The 17,341-nt window shown below is 39.1% G+C and overlaps 1 protein-coding gene across 3 annotated transcripts in view; it reads right to left on the bottom strand.

Moving 5' to 3' along the window:
- Window positions 1-17,341, bottom strand: part of ACAD9 (acyl-CoA dehydrogenase family member 9) — a 1,114,604-nt gene that overhangs the window by 115,613 nt on the left and 981,650 nt on the right. For all 3 annotated transcript variants that reach the window (XM_044078083.1, XM_044078081.1, XM_044078082.1), the window contains exon 15: window positions 12,883-12,960. In XM_044078083.1, coding sequence (XP_043934018.1) covers window positions 12,883-12,960 — 78 coding nt within the window. The remainder of the gene's footprint in view (window positions 1-12,882; window positions 12,961-17,341) is intronic.

Below are 17,341 nucleotides of genomic sequence, written 5' to 3'. Positions count from 1 at the left end.
TTAATTTGTTTCAGGCAGAACGTGAACTGGCAGAGCATATTCACTTTATAAAGGGCTCTTTCTACCCTGGTTTCTATGCATAGAAAGAAAAAAATGGGAACTGGGTGGACTGATACAAGAAGAGTTAAGCAATGACTTTGACAGGTATTGTGGGCTCTTCTCTGAGGACAGTTTGTCTGTGACAATGCAGTTTTCTACAAATAATGAGCTGGAGTATAGAGCTCCAGCAAGCAGCGGTAATGATCGATAGGAAACTGGTCTTCCAAGAGCAGGCTTAAACACTCAACTGGTAAGACTATTAGCCATGAAATTTGAGTCAAGTGAAGGAGAAAAAAACGTGGAGATAAGAGAATACCTTTAGCAAACACTTGACCAGTCAGTGCTGGCCACAGTCTCATCTTACAAAAAAAAATCATACTGGACAGTAGCAGCACATGCATGTCACTGAACAGTAAAAGAGAACCTAATCACATAGGTGCCTGAGGCGAGTCATAAATGACACAATACTGTCCGACTGGAGTGACACAGAATGTCTCTCCACCAAAACAGAAAACCTTTTCAATCTGGAAGAGTACATTTGACAAGTGGAATGCTTCCTACTGGTTTCAGTCACACCCAGCACACCAAGCCAGAAGATCCAAGGGAACTAAACCATAAACCCTGCTCTGAAGGAGAACTTGCTGACTGATGCCTTAAATAGAGGAACCTTCTTTGATTTGTACCAGAAAAGCTTCCTGTGCTGTCAGGAATTTGACCACCTGAAATGATTGATGCACTTCTTTTCTACCAAGGGGTATACAGGATATGGATTTTGCAATGAGGCATGGAATCAGAAGGAATGGGAAAGAGAGTTCGGGAACCTCTTCTGCATTGGAAGAAAGGAAGTAAAGGCAGTTACAAGAGGTATTTACCATAAACATAGACTTCTAAAGATACATCACTGTAACAATAAATCACATAATTAGATTTTGTTTACATTTCTGGAAGAAAGAAAGTAGTTATGTAATGTATTTACCATTAAAAATTTGAGAACAGATCAATCTTATTTGGGTTTACTCACATTTCTGTACTCCATTTCCTGATCAGAAATTTTCCCGGTACTGGCTTTCCCTGAAGGCAACCATTGCAGATCCTTTACCCCCTAAGCTACTGACACAGATAGCAAAAGACTCAGATATGTACACATCCCACACTGTTTTACTCTCTCTTCAGTTCTCTGAGCCCATTCTCCCACAAGGGTGTGTGTGTATGTCTGTGACAAGCAAACATTTACATTACAACAGTGGTAACATTGAAAACGTATATGCGGAAAAAAAATTAAAATAAATAAATAAATGAATGAATGAATGAATAAGGCCAGATTCCAAAAGAGTTATTCTCAGTGTAAGTGACTTATATAGGTGCAAGCCTACTCTGAATCCTACAGACTTCCTCTCAGTAAGTGACTTACTTTGGTGTGAGGCTTATCTATAAACAGGCTTTCACCAGGGATGGGGGGACAGATTCCAAAAGAAGTGCTTTCAGTGTAAGTGACTTAGTTTGGTGTAAGGCCTGTTTATAAACAGGTTTACACCAGGGGCCACATTCCCAAACACTTGCTCTCAGTGTAAGTGACTTACTCTGGTGTAAAGCTTACATCAGGGGCCGGATTCCAAAAGACCTCCTCTCAGTGTAAGTGACTTGAAGAAAGAGCAAGTCCTTTGGAATCGGGCCCTAAGTGCCCCTGTCATGAACCACAAGCATAGTCTACTCCAATAGTTTGTTATATAGTTACTATGAAAAGGCTGAATTCCCCCTTGTGCATAATTATAACTACAATAAACTGCTACAGAGAACTGAATTACTTTTGCTTAAACAAAAAAGCAAGTATTTTATTTGAATAGTTTAGTAAAGTCTGTAATTAAGATAATAGCTGATTTGCTGTTCACCCACTCCATTCTCCAACCACCCCAATCACTTACTACATTTATACACTCCTAGCTAATCTCTACCACTATTCATACAATCTTACCACTAAAAAAACTACCACTAAAAAAACTACTTCTGTACAAGAAAAAATCAAAAATACAACAAAAAAATCAAAAATACAACAATGTTAAAGAATCTGTTATATACTCAACAACATATAAAAGACAAAATATACCCTTACTAATCTGTTCTGAGACACCATGTAGCAGACCACATAACCCACGTAATAAGAAACAAAACTAAGTAGGTGGCAGTTTTGAAACGGATAAAACCAAAATGCATTACAAACCAAGTTTATTTAAGCCTTTACCACCAAATAAACAGGCTTTATTCCATTACATCTACTACATTTAAAACCTGGATGCTACAGCACAATGCAAAGTTATCACAGTACTCTTACTGATATGTGAGGGCAACAAAGAACAAAATTCTGGATGACATTCGCATAACTATGTCCCACATACTATTGCACCATTACTCTCAACCAAAAGTAAAGTTTTAAAAATAGTTCAACACAGATGTCAAAAGAATTCAAAATAAACCACCTCAACTACAAGTATGGGCTGACCAGTACAACCTATACATTACTGCTATAACATGAACATGGTTAAACTCATATAACCAAAACAAAGAATTTAACATTCTGCAATACACCACTGACAGATAGGATCATAGAAAAACTGAGCTGATGGTGTACATTATAATGATTACTATTTCTGTAAACTCAAGATTTCACCATAAACAACCTCCAACTATCACATATGTGGAACTGCTAGTAGTAACTGCAACACTTGAAAATAATTAAATGGATAATTACAAAAGTCCTTACATAACAACTAACTTGGCTACACCTGTATATAGAAGAGTTACTACTACTATGGGAATAAACAAACTGAGCATACACCTGACTATAATACAGAATCAACAGACTTAACTCGGCTAATAACTACTCCAACTTGAACTGACACAGAAACAGGTACTTTTACCATATCAGACTGGATATTAACTACACAGTTTCAAAACCACCAAATGATCATACTTACCAAAACCCTATTTCCACAATATGGAAAAAAAAGCCTAGCACTGAGTTGAAAATAAAACCATATCGACACAATCCTAGTTGCAAGCATTATACATCACTTATAATCTACCAAATCACTATCAATCAAACGTTACATAGTTCATTCAAGTCCTGCCTTATTTTAAACCTTATTCCTTCCCTGTATGTATTGTTCCCACAATTTCCATTTTTCCCCAAATAATTTGCTACTACCCTTTTTCAAAGATCCCATTTCCAGTTGTTTTATCTCTGTTACTATATTAACTACTTCTAGTAGAGTTGGTTTAGACTTGGGTTTCCTTTTTTTTTCTAGTAATTGCTTTTTTTTGGCAGCCACCATAATTAGACTCAGCAAGGCCTTAATATGTCTAGGCAATTCCGATTCTATCATAGCTCAGAAAAAATCATTTCCCCAGTTGCACCAATTTCCTCACCCAGTATTTCTGACAGAGTAGTCTGCAGGGAATCTTTAAAGTCTGTCAACTCATTACTCTCCCAGAAAATACATTCCCAATTACCTCTTTCTTCCCCGATCATACCTCCAACATTTGCTATCTACCCATGGAAAAATTATTTGGAGTCTACATGAGGTATAAATATAACTATGTAAACATTTCCAAACAAAAATCCAAAATCTTCTACACTCTGTTGCACATTTGGGAGACATACATATATCCCCCATTGTTTCACTGTGAATTGCTTATCCAATCTCTCTCTTCCCAGTACTTTCTAACTTCCTCCGGTTGATTCTTATAGTTATCATGCAATATTTTATATAGTCTGCTAATTACTCCTTTTTAAAAGCAGCTTCTGTTCTAGATTATACTAAAACTCTGCAAGTGCTGGTCTTTTGCTTAATCTCCCTACTTACTTCTCTTTGCCTATATTCTGATATCAGTCCTTGATAGGGAAAGAAATCTCTAGCATGCAGTCCAAATACATTCAGTCTTTTCCCACATATCCTTAGCTGCTACACCAGAATCCTTTTTAATCCATACTCCTAAGTATTTCATTTTATCGTGTCCCACTAAATATGGATAATGCTGAATAAATGTGTGTGTGGGTACACAATTTATAGCTACTGCCTTTGTTTTAGCTTCATTAATTTTGCATACTGAAAATATATGAAATTGTATCAAAATGTTGCACAATGCTGAAATATCCTTTTCTGGTTTTATCGGGTGTAAAATACAGCCAGTTTTTCTTGACTACCATACCAATGGCATCCTTGAATTTCTGAGTCCCTTATTTTCTTTGCCAGTGGTTCTAAATATAATGCAAATAACAAAGGGGAAAGAAGATACCCCTGCCTGGCTCCTCTGTTCAAACAGTAATTATCACAGAGGAACCCACCCACTTTAATTTTCACCTCCAATCCCTCATAAATCCACCTATTCAACCTTATAATTTTATCAGGGAATGCAAATGCTTCCACTGCCCTGCTCAAACTCCTATCTTACTTTGTCAAATGCTTTCACTGTAAAGACCTACCAACAATGGTATTTTCTTACATTCTGCTTCCCTCTCGCTCATAAACATTCTGTTAATGTTGTCAAATGTTTGCCTCCCCTCCACAAAAACAAAGTGATCCATATCTATCAATTTTGGCATCACTTTTTCCAGTCTTTTAGCCATTATAGACAAACACTATAATCTTGGTTTAGGAAAGAAATGGGCCTGTATGAAGCTGAATCTGATAGGTCTTTACCCTGTTTAGGTATTGCAACCACCACCGCTTTCTTCCAACATGTTAGTGCTTGAAACAGAAAATACACTCCTGGGATCCCACCTGTGCCCCTGCTTGACTGGGGAAACAGTTGCTTACTTTGTAGGAACATGGGCAAAATTCTTGGCTAGGCTTATAAGGGCCTCCGGGCCAATAGCATAGTGTTGTCCTATGAACAAAACCTTCCAGATCTTTATCAGCTTTTTCCATCCTAGTTTCCAAACTTCCACAAGAATACCATCTATTCTTGGTGACTTTCCTGTGGGTTTGTCATAGCCGGCCTTAGGCACAGGCCAACTAGGCAGCCACCTAGGGCGCCACTCTAGCAGAGGCGCTTTTCCAGTATTTGTTTATTTCTTTATAGTAAAGATATGGTTTCTTTAAAATATTTTGAATGAATACAAAGGAAAAATGAAGAGTAGATAAACTGTGAGAAAAAGGAAAAAAAACAGTAACCTGGATGGTGTCGACAGACCAGGATGGGTCAACGGGTGGCGTGGAGAGCACTGTGGAGCCCTTTTGCCTAGGGCAGCACTTGAGCAAAGACTGCCCCTGGGGATGGTTATACATAACCATTTTTACCTCATCTCCTCCTATCCTGTTAGTAACTGAGCCTCATCTACCTCTAAACTTGGCATATTTACTTCCGCTATAAACATTCCCATTTGTACCTTTTCCTTATTTGCAATGGTGATGGACAGGTTGACAGATGAGATCAGACAGGAGTCCCCGTGGACTATGATGTTTGCAGATGACATTGTGAACTGTAGTGAGAGTAGGGAACAGGTGGAGGAGACCCTGGAGAGGTGGAGATATGCTCTAGAGAGAAGAGGAAGGAAGGTCAGCAGGACTAAGACAGAATATATGTGTGTGAATGAGAGGGAGGATAGAAGAATGGTGAGGATGCAGGGAGTAGAGGTGGCGAAGGTGAATGAGTTTAAGTACTTGGGATCAACAGTTCAGAGTAATGGTGAGTGTGGAAGAGAGGTGAAGAAGAGAGTACAGGCAGGATGGAGTGGGTGGAGAAGTGTGTCAGGAGTGATTTGTGACAGACAAGTACCAGTAAGAGTGAAAGGGAAGATCTACAAGAGGGTAGTGAGACCAGCTATGTTATATGGGTTGGAGACAGTGGCAATGACAAAAAGGCAGGAGTTGAAGATGTTAAGATTTGCACTGGGTGTGACGAGGATGGATAGGATTAGGAATAAGTATATTAGAGGGTCAGCCCAGGTTGGAAGGTTTGGAGACAAAGCCAGAGAGGCAAGATTACGTTGGTTTGGACATGTGCTGAGGAGGGATGCAGAGTATATTGGGAAAAAGATGCTAAGGATGAAACTTCCAGGAAACAGGAAAAGAAGAAGGCCTAAGATAAGGTTTATGGATGTGGTGAGAGAGGACATGCAGGTGGTTGGTGTGACACAGCAAGATGCAGAGGACAGGAAGAAATGGAAACAGTTGATCTGCTGTGGCGACCCCTAATGGGAGCAGCTGAAAGAAGAAGAAGATTTGTACCTTTTCTAGATTTCTACATTTCTTTGCTTTATACAGAGTTTCATAAAATTTTAAAAATATTTCTAGTACCTCTTACAGGATGTATTATTATCTTCCTCGTTAAAGGCTCACTAAGCTTGCTGACAGCCCTTTCTATCCACTTTCTGTTGCCCGAGTCATTATGCTAAAGGTTTTTGTGCTCTGGAGTTATTAAAAAAAACAGCTGATTAACAGCAATCTTTCTAAACTTATGCATATTATATCATGGCCTTTTTTTTCTGAGAGATTCCCCCCTATTCTGCAACACTTTAACCTTTGTCGGTCCCGCTACATAATTCTTGTTGCTTCTTAACCATAATCACTCTCTGTTATTTCCACCCTATTTTTAAACTCCAGTTTACTTTATTCCCACTCCTTAGCTATATTTTCAGAAGAAATTTCTACCTTCTCTAGTAACTCCTGAATAATTTTCACTACCCATTCCTTAAATTCTTCTCTTTTCAACAGATAGGATGGAAAGCAACAGTGTCTCATTTTTATTTCATTATGCTGCATTTTTATTTTAGTTATTATTGGTGTGTGATGTGAAACAGTTATTAGATGCATAGTAAAACTTTCAATTAAATGCACATGTTCCTGTGAAAAGTAAATTCTGTCTACTCTAGGCCAGTTTTTGTATCTAGGGAATAACAGGTAAATTCACATCTTCCATGCCAAATATCTACTGCAGAAGCACTGAGCAACAGACTGTTCTGAAAGTTTCAATATCGAATCCATGCCTCGAACCATGGCACGTATGCTTTGGATCCACAACTTCTAAAGATGCCGAGGTCAGATCCAATAATCCAAAGGTTGAACTGCATGAAAAAAGACATAATTTGTGTGTGTGTTTTCCCGGTTAGGGGTCGCCACAGCGGAACTCCGGTCCGCTAATGATTGGCAGTAGATTTTTACGTACTGGCTTGCCGGGCCTAACGCACAACCTTCAGCAAAGAAACGCCCATTCACGCATGTCACCACACAGAAGATGCTCTAACTGAGAATCAAACTTAATAATTAGTACAGCTATACCACAAACAAGACAGCATTAAATAATTTCTAGCATAAAACAATTACATACCAGATTTATTCCCCAGTCTCCAGTGGTCATCATATGGAATTATTTTCCTGACACTAGTTCTTTTACTCATTAATGCTCATGGCAACATTTACTGAGGAAAACAGTCTTAATTGCCAATGTATATCCAAGTCTATTTCTTTCATTTAGTTCCATTCTAGTGTCTTCGTTATATGCATGTCATTAAGTCAATCAGAGATTACAGAAATAACATCTAAAAAGAAAGATTAAAGGCCAAGAACAGTCTATTTTTTTTTGCATTCACAAAAGAAGGCAGCATGTCTGAAGAGCCAACATACTTCAAAAGACATTCCCAGTTCTTTTACATTTTAAAAGACAGAAGTCGCACATTCTTAAACCATGAGAACAAAACGCTGACTGCACATGAGCAAAAGAGAAGGAAAGGAAAAATGCATTGCATTTTTACCTCTGGCATCGCAGACACCACAGTGGAAGAACACACAAAACTTTTGGCACAAATCATGAATCACTAGGAGAAAAACGATCAATCACTTATAGATTACAAAGAAGCTAAGGAAGAGTATCAAGTACAAATCAGACTAGCTACAGCAAATTATTGCTTATATACACAAAAAAGAAAATCGCACCTTTCTGGAACATTATTAATAAAATGCTTGGCAATATACAATGGAAAATAATCAACTTATTCTCCCAAAATATCAAACCACAGCAGAAACATTCAGCCATCATTTTAAAACCGTTACAGAAAGATATAGAAACTGTGTCATGACTACAAAGAGATATCCAAACTGTGCTATAAGTGCAAACATTAAACATTTTGTCAATCAGCTAACTTGACAGGATTAATTCATTTTCAAATGAGTCACAATAAAGGCGGTCAATAAACTACTCCATAAAATCAAAGATCATGGCTTCCTTTCAGTAGACACCTTGCCATCAATCTATGAAAAGAAGCAAACAGCACAGCATACTCACCAATTTCAGTCGTCATGAGAGGTTAAAAGGAGGCAGTTTTCAGTTATTCCGGTTACCATTACAAATATTAGGACCAGATTGAGCAAGTACCAAAAAGTAGAGACTGAATGGCTGAAAAAATTTACTTGCATATGCCAAGTTTAAGATGGCAATGTCTCTATTTTCTCTTTTCTCCCAGGTATGATGATCTTGGAGTTGGTATACATAAACTGGGGACAGGAGGTTTGTCCCTGAAAAAAAGAAGTTTAAAAGGAGAACAATGTTCAAGATTTGCTGTTCTACATTTTAAATTTTTTTTTTGGGTGTCACCACTTGACATTAAGACTGCTGCCATTCCAATAGGAAGCCCTGTTTTCTATCAATGTAGAAAGATTTTAAAAAATTCCCCTAATCACAGGGGTAAAGACAGAAAATGGAGATCTGTAGATATGTTTTGATATTAAGTTCAGTCTCTAAAGTCCTAATGAGAGTTTTACATGCTCAGCTCACAGACTGTCTAACCCTACATAATAAAGTAACACTAACAGTTTTTTTGTCCTTGCCATAGAATACATACAGCTCTTGCTAAACTAGTTAAATCAGTGGGACAGCGTATATGTCACATGAGCACTTCTTTTGATATTTCCATAGCTTTTTATGCAGTTAACCATGCTATCCTAACTCCAAAATACATTTTGTGCACTCTGAACTTCCATTTGGTCGACAAGTGCTTAGGGTTAGTGCTTTTTTATTGCATGTATGGATAGCTGAATGGTTAAAATACTGACAATATGTTTCCTCAAGACAGGTGAGTGGGGTTTGGAGGGGAGTGAGAGTGTGAGTGTACGGTTGAAAGTTAAGGCTAAGGTCGGGGATAGTGTGTCTTATGTTTGTATGGTAGTGTATTTCAAGGTTAGGTAAAGGGACAGATGTAGTGTTGTTAGTGTGCGTTTGTACATGTTTTTGTATCTGATATATAGTTCCACATAAATGTATATCTAGATGTCTGTGTGAGTGTGTGTACATGTGTAATACCAGGAAAATAATTTTCTTTTTGGCTAGGCTTATATAGGCCCTAAGGCCAATAGCCTAGTACCTACCTATAAACCTATTTAAGCAACGTAAAATGAGCCACTTTCCAGTGGAATTACTTGCTATCATGTCTGAGAAAGCAAAGCACTCAGATGTGGTCAGAAAAGAACGTAGAACAACTGAATGTGGGACACATACACACAGCTGTATGTACAAGGTGCCCTTAACCACCAAGCTGTGCAAAACACAGTGCTATATTTTGGCAACCACACTGGTGTATTTGCATGCCATTTATGACACTGGCAGAATTCACTGCCATGTGGATGAGCATATAAACCAGAGGAAAAAAACACCACTAGTCATATCTGTCTGGATGGCAGCTTGGACACAGACTTCTCACCCTAGGACTAAAAGTGTTACATGGAATAAATGGTTGAGTAGATGCAAAGGATTTGATAGCCAACAGGCATTAAAAAAACTTCATTTTCAATCATGTAAAAGGCAACATGGTATTCTCAGCTATTATCAAGTCACCTGATGAGTGCGTGGGAGAGTCTGACACTGGATGCAGTGTCTTCACCAATGCAATTAAAGATGTAAATTCAACAGCCCAGTCCATGAGTATATGAATGATCAACCTTGAGTGTGTTTAGCTCCACAATGATTAGGACAATCCTCTGAGATGGAATCACAGATGTCTTGTCATGGTTTACAAAAAAATCCAGACACAAACAAGGATTACAATAGGTTCATAGGCATTATTTTGCTGTGCCTCTGTTGAGCAGTGACACTGAGGTACTCTGACCCTGTGGGTTCTGTCACTCAGCAGTTTTGCAACCATCTTGTGATGTGTGGGTTAACATTTTAGCTGATGAGTTTTTCTCATCAATGGCTTTGGTGACTGTTTCAAAAAGTCAACCAAGTTTAGAAGGCATGATCTGCCTTGACAAAAGCAAAACTGGGATGATCAAAGTCTGCAAATTTCAGAGGTAAGACTATGATTAAACAGTCTGTCTAGTGTGGGTTTAACCTTTTGGGGGGGGGGGGGGGAGTTGCTGAACCTGTCAGCCAGCAGTTTGGCAATATCTGTCTGTAGGATCATCTTCACATCATTTCATTTTGAACGGTTAGGCCTTATGATTGTCTTTTTGAGAGTTAGCTATTTTTTTTTCAAAATTTGCTTTGGATGATTTTATGAGAGCTCTTACTTTTTTACTTATAGTTATAGTGGTGTCTTACCTTTTAATTTTAAGGATTTTATCTGTGTAAGCTTCCTCCTTTGTAGAGTTTGTTTATTTTTGCCTCAGTCTTGAGGTGTGGGTGTCTTTGATGAATATGGATACCCCCCTCCTTTCTTGGTATTGTCGGATTTTGGGCGGATGATGATGATAAAAAAACCTGATAGCTAGGTGCTGGGCCTCAGGAGCCTTAACAGGTTTTTTCTGTCTGCACAGACATCGATGTGTTCTCCACCGAGAAGGCCTCCTCGAATGCGCATTTTTGAGATTAGACTTCTGGCATTGAGCATTAATCCCAGGCAGACAGACACAGTCTTTTGATACTAACCACAAGGAATCAATCATACAGGCAAAAAGTAACATGAAGTCTATTCTCCAACAAGACCTCCATCACAACAGCTAGCACCACAGCACAACTTCCAGGCAAAAAGGAATGGCCACATGGAAGCACTCTGTGACTCAAAGGAACCTCATCCTGTGGGGATCTCAAATAATGATGTGCTGGAAAGTGTCTATATTCAGAGACAACAAGAAGCTACCCAACACCATGAAAGGAATAAATCACTGGATGTCACTATCTGAAACCTGATATAACAGATCTGCTTGCTGAAACTGCTGAGGTCCAAGATGGGACAAAAAACGTCTGCCCCTTCACAACCTAGAAAGGCATGAAGTAGAACCCATGACCTCATTCTAAAGAAGGGTCTGCACGTATGGGCTATTTAAGGAGTAGAATTCAGGCACATGCCAAGTCTTCAGTGGCAAAGGCTTGCTGTCTTTGCAAAGCCCTTCCTTTGGAAGGACTTTACAGTTCTCAACTTGACAATTTGAGACCACAGAGAGAACTATTTTATTTTGTGACAGTCTTCTAAGCTGGGGTGAACCTGAATCATCTCTGTGACAGAAAGGCACACCAGTGGACAATCATCATAAATGCAGCTGTTGGACTGTCAGGAATGCCTTGGCTAACAAATCCAGAAGAAGAAAGATTATATGATGCCTGATATGATTGCCAGTTTTGTCATTACATAAATAAGAACAATGTTTTTGTACACTCTAATACAAGTAAGACATTTTATTTTCACACGTTTGCCAGTTGTAAAACCAAGAATGTGGTTTACTTAGCCACTTGTGAAAAATGTACTTTATTTTATGCTGGAAAAAAACAACAGGATATTAAAAGAAAGGATAGCCCAACACATATCTGACATTATGACATATGTAGGGAGATCGAGAGTAATGCCTTAGCTAAACATAAGTTCAGCTAAAACGCATAGATTTACATTTAGAGTTATAAAAACCATTGAAAGAAGTATTAGAGGAGGTAATACTGAGAATGTTGAATATAGATGGATTAATTACTTTCAAGCAGATGTGCCCCCTGGGCTAAATGATACTGTGAATTTGAAATCTGTTCTCAACAGAAGGTCGCTTTTTCCACGAAACAAGCACTCAAATGTTTATTTTAATTATTTTATTGTTGATGCACTTCTATTGGTTTGAATTTGTTCATGTGGTGTGTATATGAAAATGTGTTTTAGCATGATTTTAAGCAGTGAAGGAGAGTTTTATCTCGAAAGCTTTGCTATTAAACTTACTTTTACATCACTTTGTGAGTTCCTTTCGCTTTTTATTCTTGGACTATTTTGTTTGGAACTCTAAACTGGGTGTTTACCAGTTTGTTTTTTTTTTGCTTTCCAATGGCTTAAGATGGCTTTGAGTTGATAACTGTGCCAACAGTCTTGATTAGTTACGAGTATGCAGTACAGGACGACAATTCAGACTGTGGTCTGGGACTACTACTTAAGCCTTGTTACTGTGCATGGAGAAAACGTCCATATAGTACATTTCAACTGTATGTTCATGTCCAAGAAAAAACTTATGCTACTGTGTAAAAACAATCTTCAAGTATATAATGGGTCCTCTAAAGATTACTGCCATCTCTGTAAGGAAGGAAGGAAGTTAGTTCACTGTAGTCACAGAATATCATAACATCAAAACTTGTATATACAGTGTCAGCAGAAAAAAAAATAAGAACCCACTTTGAAGGATTCCAGCAAGGAAAGCTAAAATGTATCACTGAATGCAAAAATCTCCCCCTAAAATAAGCTTGACAGTATACAAAATAAACATGTAACAGTACAGTAGTCTCATGCTTCTGTTTGACATGACTGTTTCTACAATTTTCTAAATAGTTCCATCAGTGTTACATACTTTGAGTGCTCCCAAATATTTGTACTGCAGCCATATCCAAATATCTTACCATGTTCAGAACTGTTTAGATTACATAAGTTACTGAAGTACAGAGTATTACCTTGCCAAACCTGTACAGCAAATTTTCCACTGTTGATCCAAAATAATACACATTTTCTTCAAGATACTTTGCACTTTCCTAAATGAAAATATGCACAAGTTATTAAGATTTTATTTTTTATTAAAGTATTAGAGGTTAACAAGGTACAAACACTTAAAGGCAAAATATTTGGTACTTCTAAGTTTCATAACTTGGTGTAAGAGAATGGTTAAATTAGATCTACAGAAGCTTGCTGGCAGATCTTTAAATGAAGTATATAAATATGAGCGTCATAAAACTGTAAAAGCATTATACTTCTGTTAATGTGCGCACACAACCTTGAAATGAATTACTGTTACTAGGTATCACTAACATCATCAAACAAGAATAAGTGAACATGTGTCCAAGGACATGCTTGGGAAATCAGAAATTCACCCCGGGTCTGGCCCCAATATCTCTGATGGACACAGGGAGACAGTAATGCCTAAACTAACATACCCCCCCCCACATGACCTCCATAAACTTCCTAACATATCCCTCCTAATAAATGCCCATGACATGCAAGGACACAACTGGGTTGCAGGCTAGGCTTATAAAGGCCTTGGTGATTAGCCTAGTACATACCTATGAACCTACGCTAAAAATGTAAAGAAATGATATAAGTTTACAATATTTCAAAATACATACCTGCCAATGATGCTTTCATTTAGATATAAAGATATGCATTTGTCTACAGAATTGCTATAAAATTCATTTACAAAGAGATAAATGAAGCTGTCAAGTATTAAAAATTAGCAAAGCAAAACATGACACTTTAATCAAAGCAACTCTATTCATAAAGCAGTTTACCGATAGCTAACAGAATTAATACTTTTTCAAATTTCATTCTGTGGCATTCAGAAAAGTACAGCTGATACAGTAACTGCAAGAACAGATCTGTGAGGGATAAATACTGTAACAGTAAAATAAATAGGCTTCTACCAGTCCATATCAGTTTATAATCAATCAGGATTTTTTTCCTACAACCGTTGAAGATCATCTTGGGTGAGGATAATTCTTGGCTTATATTTCTGCTCTTCTTGTATTGTCAGGCAGGCATACATCTCATTAAGGCAGCATCACATTCAGTTATTCTGGTAAAAGACTTGTAACTAAAGTTAAAAAGGACTATAACTTTTATATCACTTATAACAAAAATGCTATAAAAAATATTTGTTTGAGTGGGCATATAAAAGGAAGATGGTGGAAGGATATCTACTGCTGAAAAATTATTTCCCTTTAAGATCTGTTAGTAAGGTGAATACCTCACATCTTCGTCTTGCATGGGGAGGATTTCCAGAGTAGTGTAAACAGAGGATTATGCGGGGACAAAGGCCAAGAGGTGAATTTCTTCAATCCATATTGAGAACACATTTAACAAATAATTATGACTGGAGATCTGATTCTTTGTAGTACATAGACCTTTAGCTCTTTAATGTACTATAAGTTAGACAGAAAGAAAAGCATAGACATACGATGCTTTACAGCTTTGAAAGATGTGATACTATTAATGTTGCTAAAAGACAACAGCCAAAAACAATAGTTATGTGCTTACCATAACTTGGCATCTGTGCTATCCTACTTCATTATTCAACACGTCTGGGTCTTAGATCCAATGTCGGATATGATCTGGCACTTTACAAGGCAGATTCAAGGCTTGAGTTCCTCCCACTCCCATAATCCTCTTTCTACCATCTAACCCTCAGATCGAGTTTGCTGAACAAAGGAAGAAAACAGTAGGGCACCCGAGAAGCTGAACAGGCCTAGACAGTAATAGTATTAGAACCGCAAGAGGCAGTAGCTCAGGGGCCTGGAACCCTAACCTCTCCAGAGCTGCCAGAAAAAAAAGAAGGGGGGCAGAAAGTAATGAATAATGAAACAGGATAACACAGATAACCAAGTTGTGGTAACTACATAACTATTGATCTGATGTTATCCATTTCTCTCATGTCTGGGTCAGAACTCTGAGCTACAAAGAATCCCAGGTGGCCCTAAGGAAGGACGTGCCTGAGCACTGTGGAACCAAATGGTGCTCTGCTTCTAGAGATCATGTCCAGTTTATAATGAGTGACAAAAGTGTGAGGAGTGGACTAAGTGGCAACAGCATAAATCTTATCTAAGGACATCCAGGAAGCTAAGGCTGAAGAAGTAGCCACTGACCAGAGAGAATGCACCTTAAGAGGGCAAGGTAGCTGTATGTTCCTCATAGAATAAACCAGAGATAGAGAGCCATTTAGAAATTGTTAATTTACAAACTGCTTGGCCATGCCTGTTCACGGAAAAGGCCATAAACAACTGGTCAGACTTTCTGAAGGATCTAGTCTGGTGTAAATAAAATCGTACCTGCCGATAAACATCCAATGTATGAAGAAGATATTCACCCTTATTAGAGTAATTAGGAAAGAAAACAAGCAAATGGACTTTCTGGTTGAGATTTCTTTCAGTAGCAACTTTAGGCATAAAGGAGGGATTAGTTTGTAAAGTTACCCTGTCCTTATGAAAAACAATATAAGGTGGTTTAGAAGATAAGGCCTGCAAATCAGAGACCCTCTTGGCCACAGTAATGGCCACCAGAAAGGCAGTCTTCCATGAAAGATATCTGAGATCACAGGAAAGAGCAGGCTCAAAGGGTCTTTGGGTAAGAGAATGCAGCATCAAAGTCAAATCCCAAGGAGAGGCAGAATTTGTGATTGAAGGCCTAAGAAGAAAGATGCCCTTTATGCAGGCCTTACATAACCTTGAGGAAAAAGCAGGCCTAGAATTGGAATTAAAATTAGAAAGAGCCGCCAAATGCAGTTTGATAGTCAAAAAGCTTGCCTCCTCCAGAAACAGGGATGTTAAGAAGAGAAGGATGTCTGTTATGGGAGATGAAAATGGATCCAGATTCCATTCCACTGCTCAAAAAGAAAAGCATTTCGACTTACTATGGTAGACCCTTTGAGTTGAAGGCTTCTGCGAGGCCAGAATAAGTTTCCTGATGGGGAAGCCAACCAAGACTGCTTTATTATGATAGGAAGTGGAGAAACCACGTGGTCAGGCGAAGTGACCGAAGATTGGGCGTTTTTTCTGATGGGTGAGAGATGAGATCCGGAATGGGATCCAGTATCCACTGAGGATACCTGAGATGAGACCTGAGGAAGGGGAAGTACAGCTGACGAGGTCAGAAGGGAGGAATGAGTATCATGGAACTCCTCAGTCTGAAGGCTTTCTGAAGTACTTTGGGGATCAGAGGAAGGGGGATAAACATAGAGGAGAACCGGGGGGGGGGGCAAATGTGAACAAGAGGGTCCCTCAGAGACTGCCCCTCTGGGGGATCAGGGCAAAATGCTTGCTGCATTTGTTGTTCAATGGGGATGCAAAAAAATCACAAGAAGGCTGGCCCCAATGGGTGAAAATCTGAGATGCCACTGACAGATTGAGGGACCACTCGTGCGGAGTCAAAATAAACCTGCTGAGCTTGTCCGCCAAAATGTTGGACTCCCCAAGCATGTGTATTGTAAGGAAAAAGTGAATGGAAGAGATCGGCCATTCCCACACTTTCATAGCCTCTCTGCACAATGGGTACAAGTGTGTTCCCCCTTGTTTGTTTATATACCAGACAACTGACATGCTGTCTGTATGAATCGCTACCGTTCCTAAAAGGAGGCAATCCTGAAAGGCTTGCAAGAATAGGACTGCCCTCATCTCTAAGACATTTATGTGCCATTTGGTCTCAGAGGGGCACGCATACCTTGGATGGTCCTGCCCTGAAAATGACCCCCCCCCACCCTAACAGGGAAGCATCCGTGGTCACCGTGGCCATGGAAAAATGGCCTGCCTCAAAAGAGACCCTTAGAATGAAGCCACCACTGCAGGTGCCATTTGCAGACATGAGTCAATGGAATAGGCATGGACATTGCATGAGACAGAATAGACCACTGCACCACCAGTGTCCATTGGAGCACCCGGATGTGGTACCAGAGGAATGAGGAAAATAACTGCCGGCATGGACCCCAATGCTCTCAGAAGGAGATGCGCCTGCGGTGATGGAACCGCCAAGATGGCCAAGACCTGCTGCCTGATCAAGTCCATTCTGTGGGAAGGCAATGCTGCAACCTCTGACTGTGTTCAGATGAGTCCCAGTGAACTCCAGGCTTTGTACCAGAGACAGCTTTGACTTCACCACGTTGACAGTAATCCCTAACCTTTCGAAGGTGTGCAAAAGGTATTGCATGGCAGAAACCAGTTGATGCCTTGTAGGAGCTGTGAGGAGCCAATCGTCCAGGTATGGAAAGACCTGACATCCCTAAAGCCTCAGATGAGTCACTACAACAGCTAAGCATTTGGTGAATAGCCTGGGGACCATGGTGAGACCAAATGGTAGGGCTCTGAACTGAAAACAATCGGCTCCGATCCAGAAGCGTTGGTGCATCCTAGAATGACCGTCTATCTTGATGTGATA

This window comes from Protopterus annectens, chromosome 7.part0 (genome assembly GCF_019279795.1).
Source record: "Protopterus annectens isolate FY-2018-M chromosome 7.part0, PAN1.0, whole genome shotgun sequence".
NCBI lineage: Eukaryota > Metazoa > Chordata > Ceratodontiformes > Protopteridae > Protopterus > Protopterus annectens.
This window is presented reverse-complemented; position numbering and strand designations above follow the sequence as displayed.